General features: G+C 44.9%; 1 protein-coding gene across 1 annotated transcript; it reads left to right on the plus strand.

Moving 5' to 3' along the window:
- Positions 1-37: 37 nt before the first annotated feature.
- Positions 38-16592, plus strand: mrps34 (mitochondrial ribosomal protein S34). Its single transcript, XM_059979596.1, has 3 exons — positions 38-492; positions 13962-14004; positions 16221-16592. Exons 1-3 carry the CDS (start codon positions 175-177, stop codon positions 16514-16516), a joined length of 657 nt encoding a protein of 218 aa, XP_059835579.1. The 5' UTR covers positions 38-174; the 3' UTR covers positions 16517-16592.
- Positions 16593-17665: the final 1073 nt, after the last annotated feature.

Consider the following 17665-nt stretch of genomic DNA (forward strand, 5'->3'; position numbering starts at 1 on the left):
GCCAGGACGCGAGAGCACAACACCGGGCGGTGGAACTATTCTACAGGAGTGGCGGGGATGGGGGACCAGTTTGAGTGTTACAAGGGGCGCCCGGTGTTCCCTTTTTCAGAGTCCGGGTGCCGGTAGGAAGGTGGCGGTGGATTTGGCGAAAGTTGCCGGCCACATCGTCGAGCCATGGCCCGCAAGAAGAAGTTCCGCGCCATCGCCGCTATGGCCCGCAAAGTACGCGAGTACTGGGCGCTCAAGTCGCAGCCGCGGGACAGTGAGCGCTATGCCCTGGACTACGAGAACATGAGGCGGCCGTACAGCGGCAAGAAGCTGCCGGTGCTGGCGCATCGTGACATCCGCACCGAGAGCCGCCTCTTCCAGATCCTCAACCGCCTGCCCCTCTTCGGCATCGGCCGCCTCGTCACGAAGAAGTCTTGGCTCCATGCTTACGACGAGCCCTGCTACTGGGTCATCAACAAGGTCAAGGTGGATTACACCGCTCAGGTCAGCTGATCCCTACCCCGCCTGTCACCTCTCCTCTCCCTTGCCTCTGATCTACTGTCCTCTCATTTCCAGCCTCCTATCCTTTCCTCCGCCCCCTGCTTCCCCAGGTTCATGATAAGCCCAGCTACCGCATCAATATGGTGAAAGTTGATTACATTGCACAGGTCAGTCAATCCTTTAACCTTTCCACTCTCTTTATGTGGGACGCACCCACATAACCCCTACCTTGCCTGTTGTAATCGGTCTATCCCTATTTACCTCCATTTTCTTTCCCTCCTACTTCATTCACACACATCTCCATTTACTTTGACTCACCTGCCTCCCTTTTCCAGTCACCCTATTTTTAATACTGTTTCCCCAGCTTAGTCTAGCTTTGCCCTGGTCTGCTGGTTGCAATTCTGTCTGGAGCCTGTGACTTAGGTTCAATCAAGAATCAGGTATTTGGGTTTGAGTGGAATAATTGGAATTGTAAATGTCTAGTCAGATTGGGCCATCATCGAGCCTTGCTCTGCTCTGTCAAAGCAGTTTATTACTCCCAAAGATTAACTTGGAAATTAAAGGTGATACACAACATGAGAAACACACAAAATGCTGGAGGAACTCAGCAGGCCAGGCAGCATCTATGGAAAAGACAAAGTCAAAGAACAGTCAAAGTTTCACGCCAAGATCCTTCATCAGGACTGGGGAAAAATAAGGTTAGAGTAAGATGGTGGGATGGGGAGGAGGAAGAGGAAGAAGGACAAGGTGATAGGTGAAACCAGGAGAAGTGGAGCGGTGAAGTAAGGAACTGGGAAATTGGTTGGTGAAAGAGATGAAGGGCAAGTTTGATAGAAAAGGGTAGAAGACCATGGAAGAAAGGGAAGTGCGAGGGGCACCAAATAATAATCAAGTTTACCATGAAGAGCAGCAGGCAGGAACTTTCATCATCACTAATTATTGATATCTTTCAACTGTTTTTGCTGATTCCCTTCCTTCACTCAATTTATTTCTCAATGAGCTGTTGACATTTAGGCATCCCTTACCTTGGATGATGAACCTTTCAAGTTTGTTACCCATACCTAATATCTCAACAAAGCTGCCACAGCACCTCTATCTCAGTACCTTTCCTAATAAACATGCAAATATATTGTACAAATCCACACCTATCATTTCTAGAATTCCATCTGAGTATCTTCAATAAATTTTCTTCCCATGCCACAATGTGGAAACAGCTTGAATCTAAGTCCAGATGACTTCAACTATGATGATTAAATGGCACCTTACCCCTTCATCATACTAAATGTCTTGGTAGCTCCCACTGTCCAGCTGAGAGAAAGAGTGTTCACTCATGTCCATCTGATTGTGATCAGAAATCTTGTATAATTATTCCTTCTCCTGCTCGAGAGACCTTGCCTTCTGTTTCATCTCTACATGTTTTTGGCAAAATCATAATAAATGATTTTGTGAACCAGACAGTTCACAACCTTGGTGAACAAATCGATCCATTTCATTGACTCCCTCTCCCCTCTCCCCCAGTCTAACTGATCTTAATCGTCAAATTCTTAACCTAAATTTGATTGCTAAATGGCCTTTCCCTTCTACATTTCCTTTTTGAGGCCAGTAGCATTGACGTCTACAGCTTTCATTTCATCATTTGTATTTAGTTTATCAGTCATCTAGGATTTAACCTTTAACATCTGTATTCCCAAAGACTCACCATTGAGCAGCTGTTGATCAGGTGTCCAGCAATTTCCTCCTTTGACACAATGTTAGCGTTTGTGTGATTTTGGTTGTGTTTTCTGACAGTGTTACTATATTGACAAACCAATAACAGGATGTCTATCTTTTGCTGGTTGTACTCTTCGATCTTCCCTATGTGCTTATGATGTTTCTATTTTGGGATGTTTCCTTTTCTGTTCATTAGGAGGTGTTCAGTAATTGTTTTAGGAAATGATAACACATTTTAACACTTGTAAATCCTGTTGAACAATAAATACGTCAAAGAGGATTCAAAACTGAAAGAACTAGAAGTTATTTATATGCAATAGCAATCTGATAATGTGGAACACTCATCACTTTGGCATGGAACAAGAAAAAAAAATCTAAGATATTGGATATTATTCCTAATAATACCACAACACATTTTCAATTCACCTTTTTGAGATGTTTAGTGGTATTCTAGTAAAGTACAGGGTGAGTCCAGTTAGTTTAAAGAAGGTGTGGGAGCCTGAACCATAGTGAGTTGCAGGCAAGTATGAGAGAGACATCACCTAATGAATCAGATGACAACCATTGGGATTTCTGAACGGACAGGAGATGGATTATTGAAGTTGTATTGTATTCTTTTAACTATAAAATATCCTAAAGCTTTTCAAACAAATCACCAAAATTTAATACCAATCCCCAGGTTTTGGAGTGAGTGAACATAAGCTTGGTCAAAAGAGTAGGGGCAATGAAAATGTCACTTATCTATTCCACAAAGGTAGTTTTGACTGAACTAAATCAAAATCAACATAAAGCATATGCACAGTTAGAATTGTTACGAAATCCCGTAACTGGAGAATTTACCAGCAAAGATAGAGAGGTCCGTTGAAGTCTGATGTCACTATTTTCAAACTTTTTTATTTATAAAGCGACACAAAAGTAAGGTTAATGCAAACATTCAGATAATGCACATCACCAATACGCAATCTAAAGCGCGGGTAAAGTCATAATCATCATTAAGAAGTAATCTCGACTGTTGTCTAGGGGATAATATTTTTTTGTCCCATTGGAAATATAAAAAGTCATTCAGAAGTCTGCAGGCCTCAGCCTTTTGAAAATCGCTGGGTTTCACGTGGGGCGACCGAAAGAGAGAGAGATTGGGGAGAAGAGAAAGAACTTGCCGAGTCTTGATGAGGCTTCCGTGAAATCGGGGGGGAGCGTTGGTTCCCTCTCCCCAATGTTAGTTAAAAGCGGTTTTCCGTGATTCCAGCCACAAATTCCAATCCCGGAATCTAACGCACGTGACTTCCTTCAGAATGGCTTCCCGCTGCTGCGGGAACACTCTCTCGTGTCTTCTTGGTGTGTCTGAGGGGGCTGTCCCCCTGAGACTCTCCTTTATACTTCCTCACGGGGTCGCAGGTGTCAATCAGGTTGGGATGATGCAATCTGTCTCTTAACCAGCCCACCTTGCCCGAGGGCTTTTCACGTGTTCTCCATGAGACAATAGTTGCTGTCGTCTTATTCTGCATCCCGTGTGGGACGTGCAATTTGGCACCTCTCCCTCTCTCCCTCTCTCCCTCTCTCCCTCTCTCCCTCTCTCCCTCTCTCCCTCTCTCCCTCTCTCCCTCTCTCCCTCTCTCCCTCTCTCCCTCTCTCCCTCTCTCCCTCTCTCCCTCTCTCCCTCTCTCCCTCTCTCCCTCTCTCCCTCTCTCCCTCTCTCCCTCTCTCCCTCTCTCCCTCTCTCCCTCTCTCCCTCTCTCCCTCTCTCCCTCTCTCCCTCTCTCCCTCTCTCCCTCTCTCCCTCTCTCCCTCTCTCCCTCTCTCCCTCTCTCCCTCTCTCCCTCTCTCCCTCTCTCCCTCTCTCCCTCTCTCCCTCTCTCCCTCTCCTGGGTCTACTGACCCCCCCCCCCCCCCCCCCCCCGACGGGTGCTCTTGCAATTCTCACAAAGGAGGGGGCTGGGATCATAACACCTCCCCTCTTAAAACGTTTTTACCAGCGGTTAAAACGGAGTGGTACACAGTCTTACAGGAGTTTTGAATCTAACACAATACACGTTTTTCTTTTCGCAGAGTACTACCGTTATACATTCAAGTCAGTATCTAAATAGTTAACAATTACAGTGTCCCTTTCTTTAATATCTTAACATTGTGAACCGTACATCAGACTTCAATTCAATAACCACCTATTTATTTTTTTTCAAAACTAAGGAGGTGTGACCTTAGCTTAGGTGCATTGACAAAAGTTTATGTGAATACTAATCGTTTCAGTCGTTTAACTTAACCAGCAGGTCTCCAAAGGGCTGTCTTTATTATTCACAGGCTTTGGCGCAAACCCGTTCAACCTGCTTGGCTGTCTAACAATGGCATCCCCATTAACCGTCGCCTCTTTTTCGGCGAGCCCCCCCCGTGGGGAACTTGAGTATTTTTGCGTGGAACTCCCACCCGCCCCGTTCATCGGGATTATTTTTGCAACACCATGCCCCAAACTTAGACCCTTTTCACCCAATTCTTCGATTTTACCCAGGTGGCTGGCCCTTTTATCAGTCCCCTTCAGGCTATTGGTGTTTGATTCGAACTCTTCGCTCAAGTAGCATGTCGAAGGCAGCCTTTTCACACCCCATCCTGGCATAACAGTAGAGTGGGGGGCCCCACTATCCCCCGGCTCACTCTGTGAGCGATCTGCCAGGTTTAAGATTTCTTCCTTCGATTTGGAAACTACAGACTTTCCGTTTCCTTCACTAACAATCCTCACCCCCCCCCCCCCCATTCTTAAATTCGGCGTTAACTTTGAACCCACCTTCGAGTACAAACACCGGGGAACTCACACTTCCCCCGGTTACCAAGGTTAACCCTTTTCCCACTGAACCAAGTCTATCTGACCCACAAGGACGGCCGCCCCGTTCCACTGAATCAGATACCTCAGACTTCTTCTGAGCTCCGTTACCAGGTTCAGCACCACGTGCATCCCCATCTCGGGCACACTCAAACGGGACATTGGCCTCTTCTAGGCTTTCAACACCCGTACCTTTTTCAAATTCTAACTTCCCCCGATCCTCCCAGTTACTCTCTGGGCAGCTCCCACCTGGGGAAGGCGCAACCCTGCGAGCTGAAACAACCTCCTCGGCCCTTTAAGCAGACTCCTTCGAGTCAAGGGTATCTTTTCCATCTAGGACTGCCCTCCTCTCATTATCGGGAACACCTTTAGAACTCTCGAGTTCTTCAAACAATTCTGCCAAACCAGACAGATCATCCATGTCCAACTCTGGACCTTTTAACAGCTTTATCTGTTTCTCATCTTTATTTCCTACCTTTAGGACCTTTCTCTTCGCTAAGGGCAGATCTATCTCCTGTCCCTTATGCCCTTTCACTTTACTACTCTTCGTCTTACCACCCTCTAAACCCTCATGGCACAGGGTCAGCAAAGACGTCTCGGCCAAATCAAAACTGGCCAGATTTAAACTGCTCTCGTTCACAGCTGTCTCTCTTGACATGCTGCGAGTGACCGCACCGGCGAGATGGTCCTTGAGCGCTAGGGGCAGGGCCACCACACTCTCCGGTCGCCAAGTCGGCAGCATTGCTGACCAAACCTTACCCCCTGCTAAGTCGTTTCCCAGCAGGATGTCCACGTCAGCTCTCGGGAATTCTGAGGGCACCCCCATTTCAACTGATCCATACACCAGCTCACAATCCAGAATGACCTTATATAAGGGCACCATTTCTATCCGTTTATTTATTCCTTCCACCTTTACCATGCCCGTTTCCCGACCAAATTCTAGTACCTTACGGCTAACAAGAGACAGTTCAGCTCCCGTGTCCCTCCAGATTCATACGGGAACTGGTGTGTCTCCCTCCGTCACAGACATGGTCCCGTGTGACAGACAACTCCCAGAGCCTTCTCGTACTCTGTCTACCCTCGGCTCTCTGGTCGATTTACTGATTACCACGGCACACCCGATAGGGACTGCGGCTTTCCCTCTTCCTATCTCCCTTCTCGGAGCAAAGCATCGAGATGCAATGTGCCCCTCCTTTCCACAATTAAAACAGGTCAAACCCGGAACCCTCTGGCCGTCTTGCCTTTCCCCCTCAACCTTACCATTAGCTCCCGGTGGGACCTCTGCCTCACTCGTCAGACTTTCTCGATCGTTCCCACGGTCTCTCTGTGGACCTTTATTCGAGGAAGTCTTTGTCTTGTGGGTTAGGACATATTCGTCCGCAAACCTGGCAAATTCTGAGATAGACTTATCCGGCTTCTCATTCAAATACATCCGGATCTCCTCCGGGACACAAATTTTAAATTCCTCAATCAAAAATAACTCCCTGAGACGCCCATAATCTTCGTCCACCCTTTCCGCGGTGCACCAACGGTCCAAGAGCACCCCCTTCTCATGGGCTAGCTCGGTATACGTTTGATTCCACCCTTTCCTTAAATTTCTAAACTTTTGTCTATAGGCCTCAGGTACCAATTCGTAAGTCCGGAGAATGACCTTTTTTACCTCATTATAATTCTCCGCTCCTCCCTCCTCCAGGGACAAAGCCGCATATGCTTGTTGGGCCTTCCCCTTTAACACACTTTGTAACAACGCCACCCACTGCTCTTTTGGCCACTTCTGATTTACTGCCACCTTTTCAAAAAGCAAGAAATAACTATCGACATCTTTCTCCTCGAACGGTGGCACCAACCTCAACTCCCTACTAACATTAAACCGCTCTGCTTGGTCTAACCCTTGATCTCTTCGCTCGTTTTTCATCTTCTCAATTTCCCGGTCATGTTGCCTCTGTTCCTCTTTCTCTTTTGCTTCTAGCTCCTTTAGGTGAATTTCATGCTGTCTTTGCCTCTCCCTTTCTCTCTCTCTCTCAACCCTTTCTCTCTCTCTCTCAGCCGCTTCCAACTCTTTTAACTTAATTTCACGTTCCAACTTTAATTTCTCCACCTCTAACTGAACCGTCCCACTTGATGGTACCTTTTCAGGGATATCTCCCAATACCTCAGCTTCAAACACCTTCTTCCCAATGTAATACTGAGTTATGGCCCTTCATACCTCCCGCTTTTTCATGGACGAACTCACTTCTGTGAGGTTCAACCCCTTCGCTAAATTTAACAAGTCTGATTTGGTGGCTGCTTCTAGCGCCCCCACCGTCGGGTTTTCCATAAATTCACCCACGTCCATCTTTGCTGGTTTCCCGTCTGGCTACCTGCGTAACCAGATTCAAGTTTTTGATTTACAAGCCCGATTCACTGGCCTCCCAATTTGGTGTCAAATCCCGAGTCGAGAACCCCAAATGTTACGAAATCCTGTAACTGGAGAACTTACCAGCAAAGATAGAGAGGTCCGTTGAAGTCTGATGTCACTACTTTCAAACTTTTTTATTTATAAAGGGGCACAAAAGTAAGGTTAACGCAGACATTCAGATAATGCACATCACCAATATGCAATCTAAAGCGCAGGTATAGTCATAATCATCATTAAGAAGTAATCTCGGCTGTTGTCTAGGGGATAATATTTTTTTGTCCATTGGAAATATAAAAAGTTATTCAGAAGTCTGCAGGCCTCAGCCTTTTGAAAATCGCTGGGTTTCACGTGGGGCGACCGAGAGAGAGAGAGATTGGGGAGAAGAGAAAGAACTTGCCGAGTCTTGATGAGGCTTCCGTGAAATCAACACCCCGCTGTTTCACGCACAGAATCAACACCACTCTGTGTCACGCAAACAATCAACACCCCACTGTTTGGTTCCCTCTCCCCAATGTTAGTTAAAAGCGGTTTTCCGTGATTCCAGCCACAAATTCCAATCCCGGAATCTAACGCACATGACTTCCTTCAGAATGGCTTCCCGCTGCTGCGGGAACACTCTCTCGTGTCTTCTTGGTGCGTCTGAGGGGGCTGTCCCCCTGAGTCTCTCCTTTATACTTCCTCACGGGGTCGCAGGTGTCAATCAGGTTGGGATGATGCAATCTCTCTCTCAACCACCCACCTTGCCCGAGGGCTTTTCACGTGTTCTCCATGAGACAATAGTCGCTGTCGTCTTATTCTGCATCCCGGGTGGGACGTGCAATTTGGCACTTTTCTCTCTCTCTCTCTTCCCCCCTCCCCCTCCCCTACTGGGTCTACTGACCCCCCCCCCCCCCTCGACGGGTGCTCTTGCGATTCTCAGAAAGGAGGGGGCTGGGATCATAACAGAATACAAAATTGATGTCCTGACACATAATTAAGTTCCTGTTATTTGTTTCAAGCAGATAAATGGTCAAAGTCCAAAAGATTGGTGAACATGCAGGTTATAGAGTTTGTATGGACATACTTTGCTGTAATTTTATATATTCACATTTTTGCAATGCACACACAATGCTGGAGGAACTCGGCAGGAGAGGCAGCATCTGTGGAAAAGAGTAAACGGTTGACATTTCAGGCTGAGACTCTTCATCAGGACTGGAAAAAAAAGATGTCAGAGTAAGAAGGTGGGGGGAGGGGACAAAGAAGTACAAGGTGATGGGGAAAAACTGGGGGAGGGATGAAGTGAAGAGCTGTGAAGTCGATTGGTGAAAGAGATAAAGGGCTGGAGAATGGGAACTCAGGAGAGGACAGAAGGCTGTGGATGAAAGAAATGTGAGAGGAGCACCAAAGGGTGCTGATGGGCAGGTAAGGGGAGGGGAATGAGGAATGGTGAAGGAGAGTAGCAGGACGCAATTACCGGAAGTTCAAAAAAAAATCAATATTCATGTCATCTGGTTGGGGGCTTCCCAAGGTGTTGCTCCTCCAACCTGAGTGTGGCCTCATCGCAGCAGTGGAGGAAGCCATGGACTGGCATGTTGAAATGGGAAGTGGTATTCACTGGGAGATCCTGCTTTTTCTGGTGGATGGAGGTTAGGGTGCTCAGTGAAGCGGTCTCCCAGTCTACATTGTGCCTCACCGATACACAGGCGGCCGCACCGGGAGCACTAGATGCTTCAGATGACTTCACTGGTGAAGTGTCGCCTCACCTGGAAGGACTGTTTGGGGCCCTGAATGGTAGTGAGGGAGGAGGTGTAGGGGCAGGGTGGAAGTTGGAGGTGAAGTTGACAAGCTCAGCATGGATGCAGGAAGCAGCACCAATGCAGTTGTCAATGTAGCGTTGGAAAGCTGAGCAGTGATTTTTTTTTATTAAACAAAATATACTTTATTCAAGAATAAAATTATATACAATAACCATTCAAAGACTTTCAATTCTTTACAGTTGGTGCCATTACTGTCTTTACGTTTTCAAAGTTCAAAAGTTTTGCCACCCACGTGGCACTTTGTTCTTTCATATTTACTTTCAGGGGGTATATCCCCAACCCCGACCCCTCAACTCCCACGGGGGTAGACTGTGGTCCTTCCCCACCGGGTCCTTGCTGAGGCTGCACTGTGTTTGAGTGCATCCCTCAGCACGTACTCCTACAGCCGAGAGTGTGCCAGTCGGCAGCATTCCCCTACTGACATCTCTGAGTGCTGGTAGACCATCAAGTTTCGAGCTGACCAAAGAGCGTCTTTGACGGAGTTGATAGCAGCACCGGATGTTGGTCTTGGTGTGCGACCCCGGGAACAGCCCGTAGATCAGAGAGTCCTCTGTTACGCAGCTGCTGGGATGAACCTCGACACTGTCCCTTCCATCCTCCTCCACACCTTCTCCACGAACCCACAGTGTGCAAAGAGATGGGTCACCGACTCCTCCTCACTGCAGTCCTCCCGTGGGCAGAGGGATGTAGAGACGTCGTTCCGGGTATACAGGAGGGATCGGACTGGGAGGGCCCCTCTCACCGCCAGCCAGGCGAGGTCTTGGTGCCTGTTGGTGAGGTCTGGCGATGAGGCATTTTGCCAGATGAACTGGACAGTCTGCTCAGGGAACCACCCCACTGTGTCCATCTCATCCTTCTCCTGTAGTGCCTGCAGGACATTACGTGCTCACCACTGCCTGATGGCCCTGTGGTCAAAGGCGTTAACCTGAAAGAACTTCTCTACAAAGGACAGGTATAGCGGCAACAACCAGCTGACAGGAGTGTTGTGCGGGAAAGGGGCCTGACCCATCCTTCGTATCCAGGGCGATAGGTAGAACCTGGGCACGTAGTGGTACTTGGTGCCCACATACCTGGGATCCACACACAACCTGATGCAGCCACACATGAAGCTGGCCATCAGGGTGAGGGTGACATTGGGGACGTTTTTGCCCCCGTTGTCCAGGGACTTGTGCATGGAGGTCCATCTGACCTGCTCCAGCTTGGATCTCCAGACGAATCTGAAGACGGCTCGGGTGATTCCCGAGCTGAAGGAGCGGGAAACTGGCCACACCTGCGCCAAGTACAGCAGCACTGAGAGCACCTCACACCTGATGACCAGGTTCTTGCCCGCTATTGATAGGGAGCGCCCTCCCCACAGACCTAGTTTCAGTTTGACCTTGGCAGTCCGCTCCTGCCAGTTCTTGTTGCATGCCTCGGCCCCTCCGAACCAGATCCTCAACACCTTCAGGTGATCAGCCCTGATGGTGAAGGGGACGCTGGGTCGGTTGGGCCAGTTGCCGAAGAGCATGGCTTCGCTCTTCGTGCGGTTGACCCTGGTCCCCAACGCCAGCTCAAACTGTTCGCAGATGCTGATCAGCCTGCAAACTGACCTCGGATCAGAGCAGAAGATGGTGACGTCATTCATGTACAGGTTTTGACTTGGGTCCCTCCATTGCCGGGCAGCGTCACCCATCTTATGCCCCCATCCCTCCCGATGGCTTCAGCAAAGGGTTCTATGCAGCACATGAACAAGACAGGGGAGAGAGGGTAGCCCTGCCTGACTCCAGACCCGATGGGGAAGCTGTCTGTTTCCCACCCGTTGACCTGGACTGCGCTACAGATGTCTGTGTAGAGGAGTTTGATCCAATTCCGGATTCCCTCCCCTAATCCCATTTTGGAGAGTACATCCACCATGTACTTGTGCGATATCCTGTCGAAGGCTTTCTCCTGGTCCATGCTGACCAGGCAGGCATCCACCCCCCTGTCCTGCACGTAGGCGATGGTGTCCCTCAGCAGCGCGAGGCTGCCTGAGATCTTCCTGCCCGGTACAGCTGAGGAGTGATACCAGTGTAGGCTTGGAACATATTTTGTTCCACGTGGCCAACAAAAAGGCAGACACAGCTGGGACCCTTGCCAGTAGCTACACCTTTTGTTTGAAGGAAGTGGGTGGAGCCAAAGGAGAAATTATTCAGAGTGAGGACCAGTTCCGCCAGGCAGAGGAGAGTGGTGGTGAAGGGAAACTGAAAGAAATGGAGAGCTTGGAGGGCTTTCTGATGGGGGATGGAGGTGTATAGGGTCTGGACATCCATAGTGAAAATGAGACGATCAGGGCCAGGGACTTGAAATCATTAATAGATCAAGAGCGTGTGAAATATCACAGAAGTAGGTAGGAAGGGACTAAACCGGGGAGGATAAAACTGAGTTGAGGTATTCACATCTTTGTTCTGTTACATTATTAACTGCTTAACCTTGTTGAAATGATGTGCAGTAATTGTGCATTTTAACAGAACTACTCATTCCATCATGATTTTGCAGTGGTTATAATTAACATGGTGATACATTGCCAATCACAAAATTTGTTAGAATCTGAAGTGTTTTCTCAGTACCTGCAAAATGAATGATGGTTTCTCTCAAGAATCTGACATAAATTCCCTTCTGAACAACTTGAACTGTGTCTCAATGACCTAATTGTTTTTGCTGTCCACCTGTAAGGGTGCAAACATGGAGAAATCCATTTTATGTTTTCATTAGTTAACCATAACAATAAGATTTTGAATGGGGTAAAAGTTGTTTAAAACATAGAATATGTATGATACTCTATGCAAAAATGAAATTTTAGTACACCAAGCACGCATCAACAAATTTAGTGGAAATCACCTCCCATCTTCAACATGTAACTCTATCAGTTTAACTTATTGTTCCTTTGTTTCAGCTGCAGGTTTAATTTTCTCACTAGCATGAGTAGATAATTTTCTTATGCATTTCATTAGATTTTGTGACTATTGTCTTCTATGGATGTGTTTCAAGTATACTTTTCCTCCTTTCCCATCTTTGCAAATAGAAACTTGCATTGTCCATTCTTTTAAAAGGGTTTTATAATTTCATGAACTCGTAAGTTGTTCCTCAGCTTTCTCTTGAGAGAGACCCAGACTTTTTTCCTTCATTGTTTATCTAGGAGTTGTAATGCCCAAGTGCTTGTCTCCACATAGGCCAAGGTGATTGTTTCCTATAAATTCCATGCTAGCAGAATCTGAGCTTGAGAATTAGTACAATAGCACTGGTGGTGTTGATCGTTCCCATTCATCTTCAACCATCCCCTTTGAATAGTGATAGTCATAAAGTTACACAGAGCATTAAGAGTATCCGTTGGGTCCATGCTGACCAAGATTCCTACCTGAGAGCCCATATCTAAAATCCAGGGGTAGGCAACCTTAAGCACAAATGATTTTCTAGCATGTGTTATTCATTAATTTGAGGGAAAACATTTAAACATTTGTATTTAAATGGATAATTCCCATATTTCAAATTTTTTATGGCATTTATCTGGCCCACTGTCCGCTCATTAATACGCGATCCAGCCCACGGAGGCAAAAAGGTTGCCGACCCCTGCTATAAGCTTTTCCTAGCAAGGATCTTGCCATATTGGTTATCATGATTAATGAAGTAAAGTCATTTTTGTAAATTAATAATTTTTCAACATTTTCATGAATTAACATTTCAGCAGAGCTCGATCTTGAAACACTGATTTATGTAATTGTAAACATCTTTTCAAGATAGAGCAGCTAAAAGAAGGATGTGGGAGGAATGCTTTATCAATTCTATCTTCTATATATTGATATATTTGCATATAATAACATAAGTCAACAAATACATCAACATGTAGTTGGTAGAATTGATGTAGCATTCCTCTCACATCCTGTTTGTTCATTTCCAACGACTGGAAACCTAGCTTCCTCAGATTTCTGTTTGATAAACTATTATCCGGCAATGTCATTGAATTTATTTCAGTATATAGTCAGAAAATATACACGCTGTGACTAACAGTGTTAATGGAATGAACTCTTAGCAGATAAGATCTTCCTGAAGAGTTTTCTATACTGCAGTGAAAAAAAAATGTTGTATACTTCAAGAATAACTTATTTTGTCAGAATGTACAGTCAGCATATTTTACTTCCATTTATAAAAATATTTAAAGTGACCCTATTCAGCAAAATTGCTGGATGTTCTAATGGAAGAACATTACTGTCTATCACTCTGCACATAATGCCTAACTTGCCAAGTATTTCCAGCTATTATTTATGAAAGGATACAATTAAGCATTTAAACAGAAATAGACTACTAAAGATGGATTTTACAGGTCAGCAAGTAGCTGCGAAGAAAAGTTGATGTCTTGGGTCAGTAGTATTTCTTCAGAATATTTGATCTCCAAGTTTCAGTTATTACTGAGATGGTATTTCAACTGAAAACCAAATCACACTTTTTACTGTAAGTTTTAGATTCGTTTTCATATTATGTGCATGCAAGCATGGGGGATAGATATATTGAACAAAACAAGCAGAACCTGAGAGTAAATTATAGAAAGTGAAAAGGGTGATTGACGACACTTATTTCTGCTAATCTCCCTCTGCCTTGTTGGATTTTATTTCCTAGTTTTTAATTAATATTTCCACTGACATAACTCTTACTACCTGGTGCCTTGCAAATAATTGTGAAGATATTCTAATAATAAAGAATTAAAACTGTTGCTGTTACTGCAATTAAGTTTTGTTTCTCCCTACAGGATCTGGACCATGGAAAAGCATGGGGAGTGTTAACATTCAGAGGTAAAATTTTGACACATTTTAATGAGAACTGTAAAACCATGTTATTCTGCAACTATGTACAGGAAGATGCAGATTGAGCGGACGGACAGAGGGAGGGATTTATGCAAAAGATACAAAAAGGGAGAGAGTTGAATGAGAAGGGCAAAATACTGGAGAAACTTGGCAAGTCTGGCAGCACCTATGAAGCAAATAAACAGTCACCATTCTGGGTCAAGACGTCAACTGTTTATCCTCTTCATAGATACTGGCTAGTCACCTGATTTCTTCCAGCATTTTGTGTGTGTTGCTCAAGATTTCCAGCATCTTCAGAATCTTTGGTGTGGATTAATGAGAAGTCTCCTGGTTGAGATGTGGGCTGCACATTGTGAGACACTGATGAGGGGGGCATGTAAAGTATTTACCTTTGAGCAAATCAAGAGAGTGATTAGAGGTCAATGAGGAGGAAGTGTTGGGCCTCCTATTGATTATTAAGGTGTTTAAGTCCCCAGGGCCTGATGGGATTTACCTTAGGTTATTGAAGGAGGCAAGAGATGAGATTGCCGGAGGCTTATGCAGTATCTTCATGTCCTGTCTAGCCACAGGTGAGGTCCCAGCGGACAGATGAGTGCTTAATCTAAGGTGGGTATGAGGGGAAATCGGCGAGTCTCACATCAGTTGTAGGGAAATTGCTGGAGGAAATTCTTGGGGATAAGATGTGAGCATTTGTAAACCCTTAGCCTAATTAGGGAGAGCCAGCATGGCTTTGATCGGGGCAGGTCATATCTTACCAACTTGACTGAGTTATTTGACAAAGCGATGAGAGAGATTGATGAGGGTAGGGCAGTGGATGTAGTCTACATGGATTTTAGTAAGTCATTTGACAAAACCCCTCATGGGAGACTAACTTAAAAGATTAAGATGCATGCTGTCCATGTCAAATTAGCTGTTTTGATTCAGAACTGGCTTGCACATAGAAAACAGGGTAATGGTTGAAGGGACTTATTTAAGCCGCAGGTCTGTAATTAGTGGTGTTCTGCAGGGATCTGTGCTGGAACTTGTGCTGTTTGTGATGAATATAAATAACCTGGATGATACCAAAATTGGTGGAGTTATGGATAGTGTAGAAGACCGGCAATGAATATAGCACAATTCAGATCAGTTGCAGATATGGGCAAAGAAATGGTAGATTGAGTTTAACCCAAATAAATGTGAGGTAATGCACCTTGGTAGAACAAATGACAAGAGACAGTACACTGTTTAGGGCAAGATCCTTAACTGTGTTGCTGAACAGAGGGATCTTGGGATCGAAGTTCATAGCTTCTTGAAAGTGGCTGCGCAGGTTGATGACATGATTAAGAAGGCTGATGGAATGCTTATTTTTATTAGTTGATGCAATGAGTTCAAAAGTTACAAGGTCATGTTGTAACTTTATAAACTTCAGTTAGGCCACATCTGGAGTATCGCGTACAGTTCTGGTCACCCCACTATAGGAAGGATGTTGAGGCTTTGGAGAGGGTGCAGAAAAGGTTTACCAGGATGCTGCCTGGTGTAGAGGGCAGGTGCTACCATGAGAGGTTTGATGAACTTGGATAGTTTTCTCTGGAGCACCAGAGTCTGAGGGAAGATCTGATACAGATTTACAAGATTATGAAAGGCATCAATAGAGTAGACAAAAGTCATCTGTTTCCTGGGTTTGAAATGGGTAATACCAGAGGGCATACATTGAAGGTGAGAGGGAGTAGGTTCAAAGGGGATGTGAGGGGTAAGTTGTTTTTACTTAGAGGGTGGTGGATGCCTGGAATGCGCTGCTTGATATGGTGTAGAGGCAAATACGTTAGAGGATTTTAAGAGATGTTTAGCTAGGCGCATGAATGTGAGGAAGATGGATGTTGTGTGGGTAGGAAGGATTAGTGTTTGGAAGTTTTAAAAATCTGTTTTTTTAGGGGATTTGGCACAATGGCGTGGGCTGAATGGCCTGCTCCCGTGCTGTACTATTCTATGTTCGTATTTTGAGTGGAGTTATTTGTTGGATGGAAAAGTGTAAAGACATCAAAGCAGTAACTTTCTTAAAGGACAAAAGCAGTGTTTCAGAAAACATGAAGAATTACGTTAATATACTTATTTTTAATATTATAGCTGATAGAGTCAGTGTTTAATTTTTGGGCTTGAGCAACTTATCCTATTAAGATTCTTGTGTTCAGTGAAGTGGATTAAATCTCTTGTTCTCTTACATCTAGGGAAGACTGAGGACACCGTTAAAGAAATGGACAAAGTCATGTATCATGATTGGCGTTTGATACCGAAACACGAGGAAGAAGCTTTCAAGAGCTTCATCCCAACTCCTGAGGTGACTGTCCGCTATGTCCCTTATCCTCCCTTGCTCCGTGCCATGATACTAGCTCAGAGAGAGAAAATGGGGGAACCTACAGGAGAGGAGCCCATGATTGACCTGCAGAGAACTCGTCACTTTCCAAAGGACTATTTTAAAACTTTGGACTTGAAGAAACAACCTAATAAAACTATATCACTCTGAGATATTAATGGACTAAAATGCCAATTTTTTTTTGCTAATGGACATGCTAGTAATGTTTAATAAAGTTTAAATTTTGTGTCAAGGTGTAAGTTCTAAATGGAATGCATGACATTGAAAGCAGGAAAGGGACAAGTGTATCACCAAACAGTCACCACACACAATATGCCTAGAACATTGGAATTAGATACTTACTTATGGGAAAACAATTTGGTTCAGTTTATGATGGTTGCAACGATGAAACCAGTGACTGGGAAGTAAGATTTGTAATGAAGTTGGAAAGCAGTGTATTTGCCATTTCAAGAATTGGGAGGAATTTTCTACATGTGTAGTCATAGGTTTTGGATTCCACTAGATGGAGCTATAACTCTGTTCCAGCTGTCCAAAAGCTGGAACCTATAATATTAAAAAATGGTAATGTTTTTAACAATGTTAGTCATACAGGACATTGAACAATAACTGCATCATAACATCAGGAAATTGGGATATCTGGTAATACTTGCAATGTATGGTTTCATTCTTTATTTCAAATAAGAAACCAGTTTGTAACCCTATGCACCAAAAATGAAGTCATGGTTCTTGTTATTTAAATATATACATTATATAACCATATAATGTATATAGAAACAAGACATTTCTTTAAACCAGGATGTAAAGCACAGTCATACACAACACACATAGTACATGATAACTTATGAAGGTAAGGATAAAATCTACAGATGAATTGTGCATAAAAAGCAAACAAAAGTGCATTAATATTAAATATCGTAAGGTACAGAACAGATTAGCCAGTGACACTTCAAATACGATGTGGCAGGGAGTTCAGAACTCTGACGGCCTGGGGGAAATAACTGTTTCTCATTCTAACTGTTCTTGTTTTTATGCGTCTGTCTTCTGCCTGATGGTAGAAAGTCAAAGAGAATGCTGGATGGATGGGTGGGATCCTTAATAATACTAAGGGGCTTGCAGACACAGCGCTCCTAATAAATGTCCCGATGGATGGTAGGGAGACCCCTATGACCCTCTGAGTTGTTCTCACAGTGCTTTGTAGGGATTTCCAGTCCAATGCTCAATTGCTCTCATACCAGATGGAGATGTAACTTATCAGTACGCTCTCAATGGTGCTCCTATAAAATTCAGCTCAGATGGTGG

This window comes from Hypanus sabinus, chromosome 9, assembly GCF_030144855.1.
Source record: "Hypanus sabinus isolate sHypSab1 chromosome 9, sHypSab1.hap1, whole genome shotgun sequence".
Lineage (NCBI taxonomy): Eukaryota > Metazoa > Chordata > Chondrichthyes > Myliobatiformes > Dasyatidae > Hypanus > Hypanus sabinus.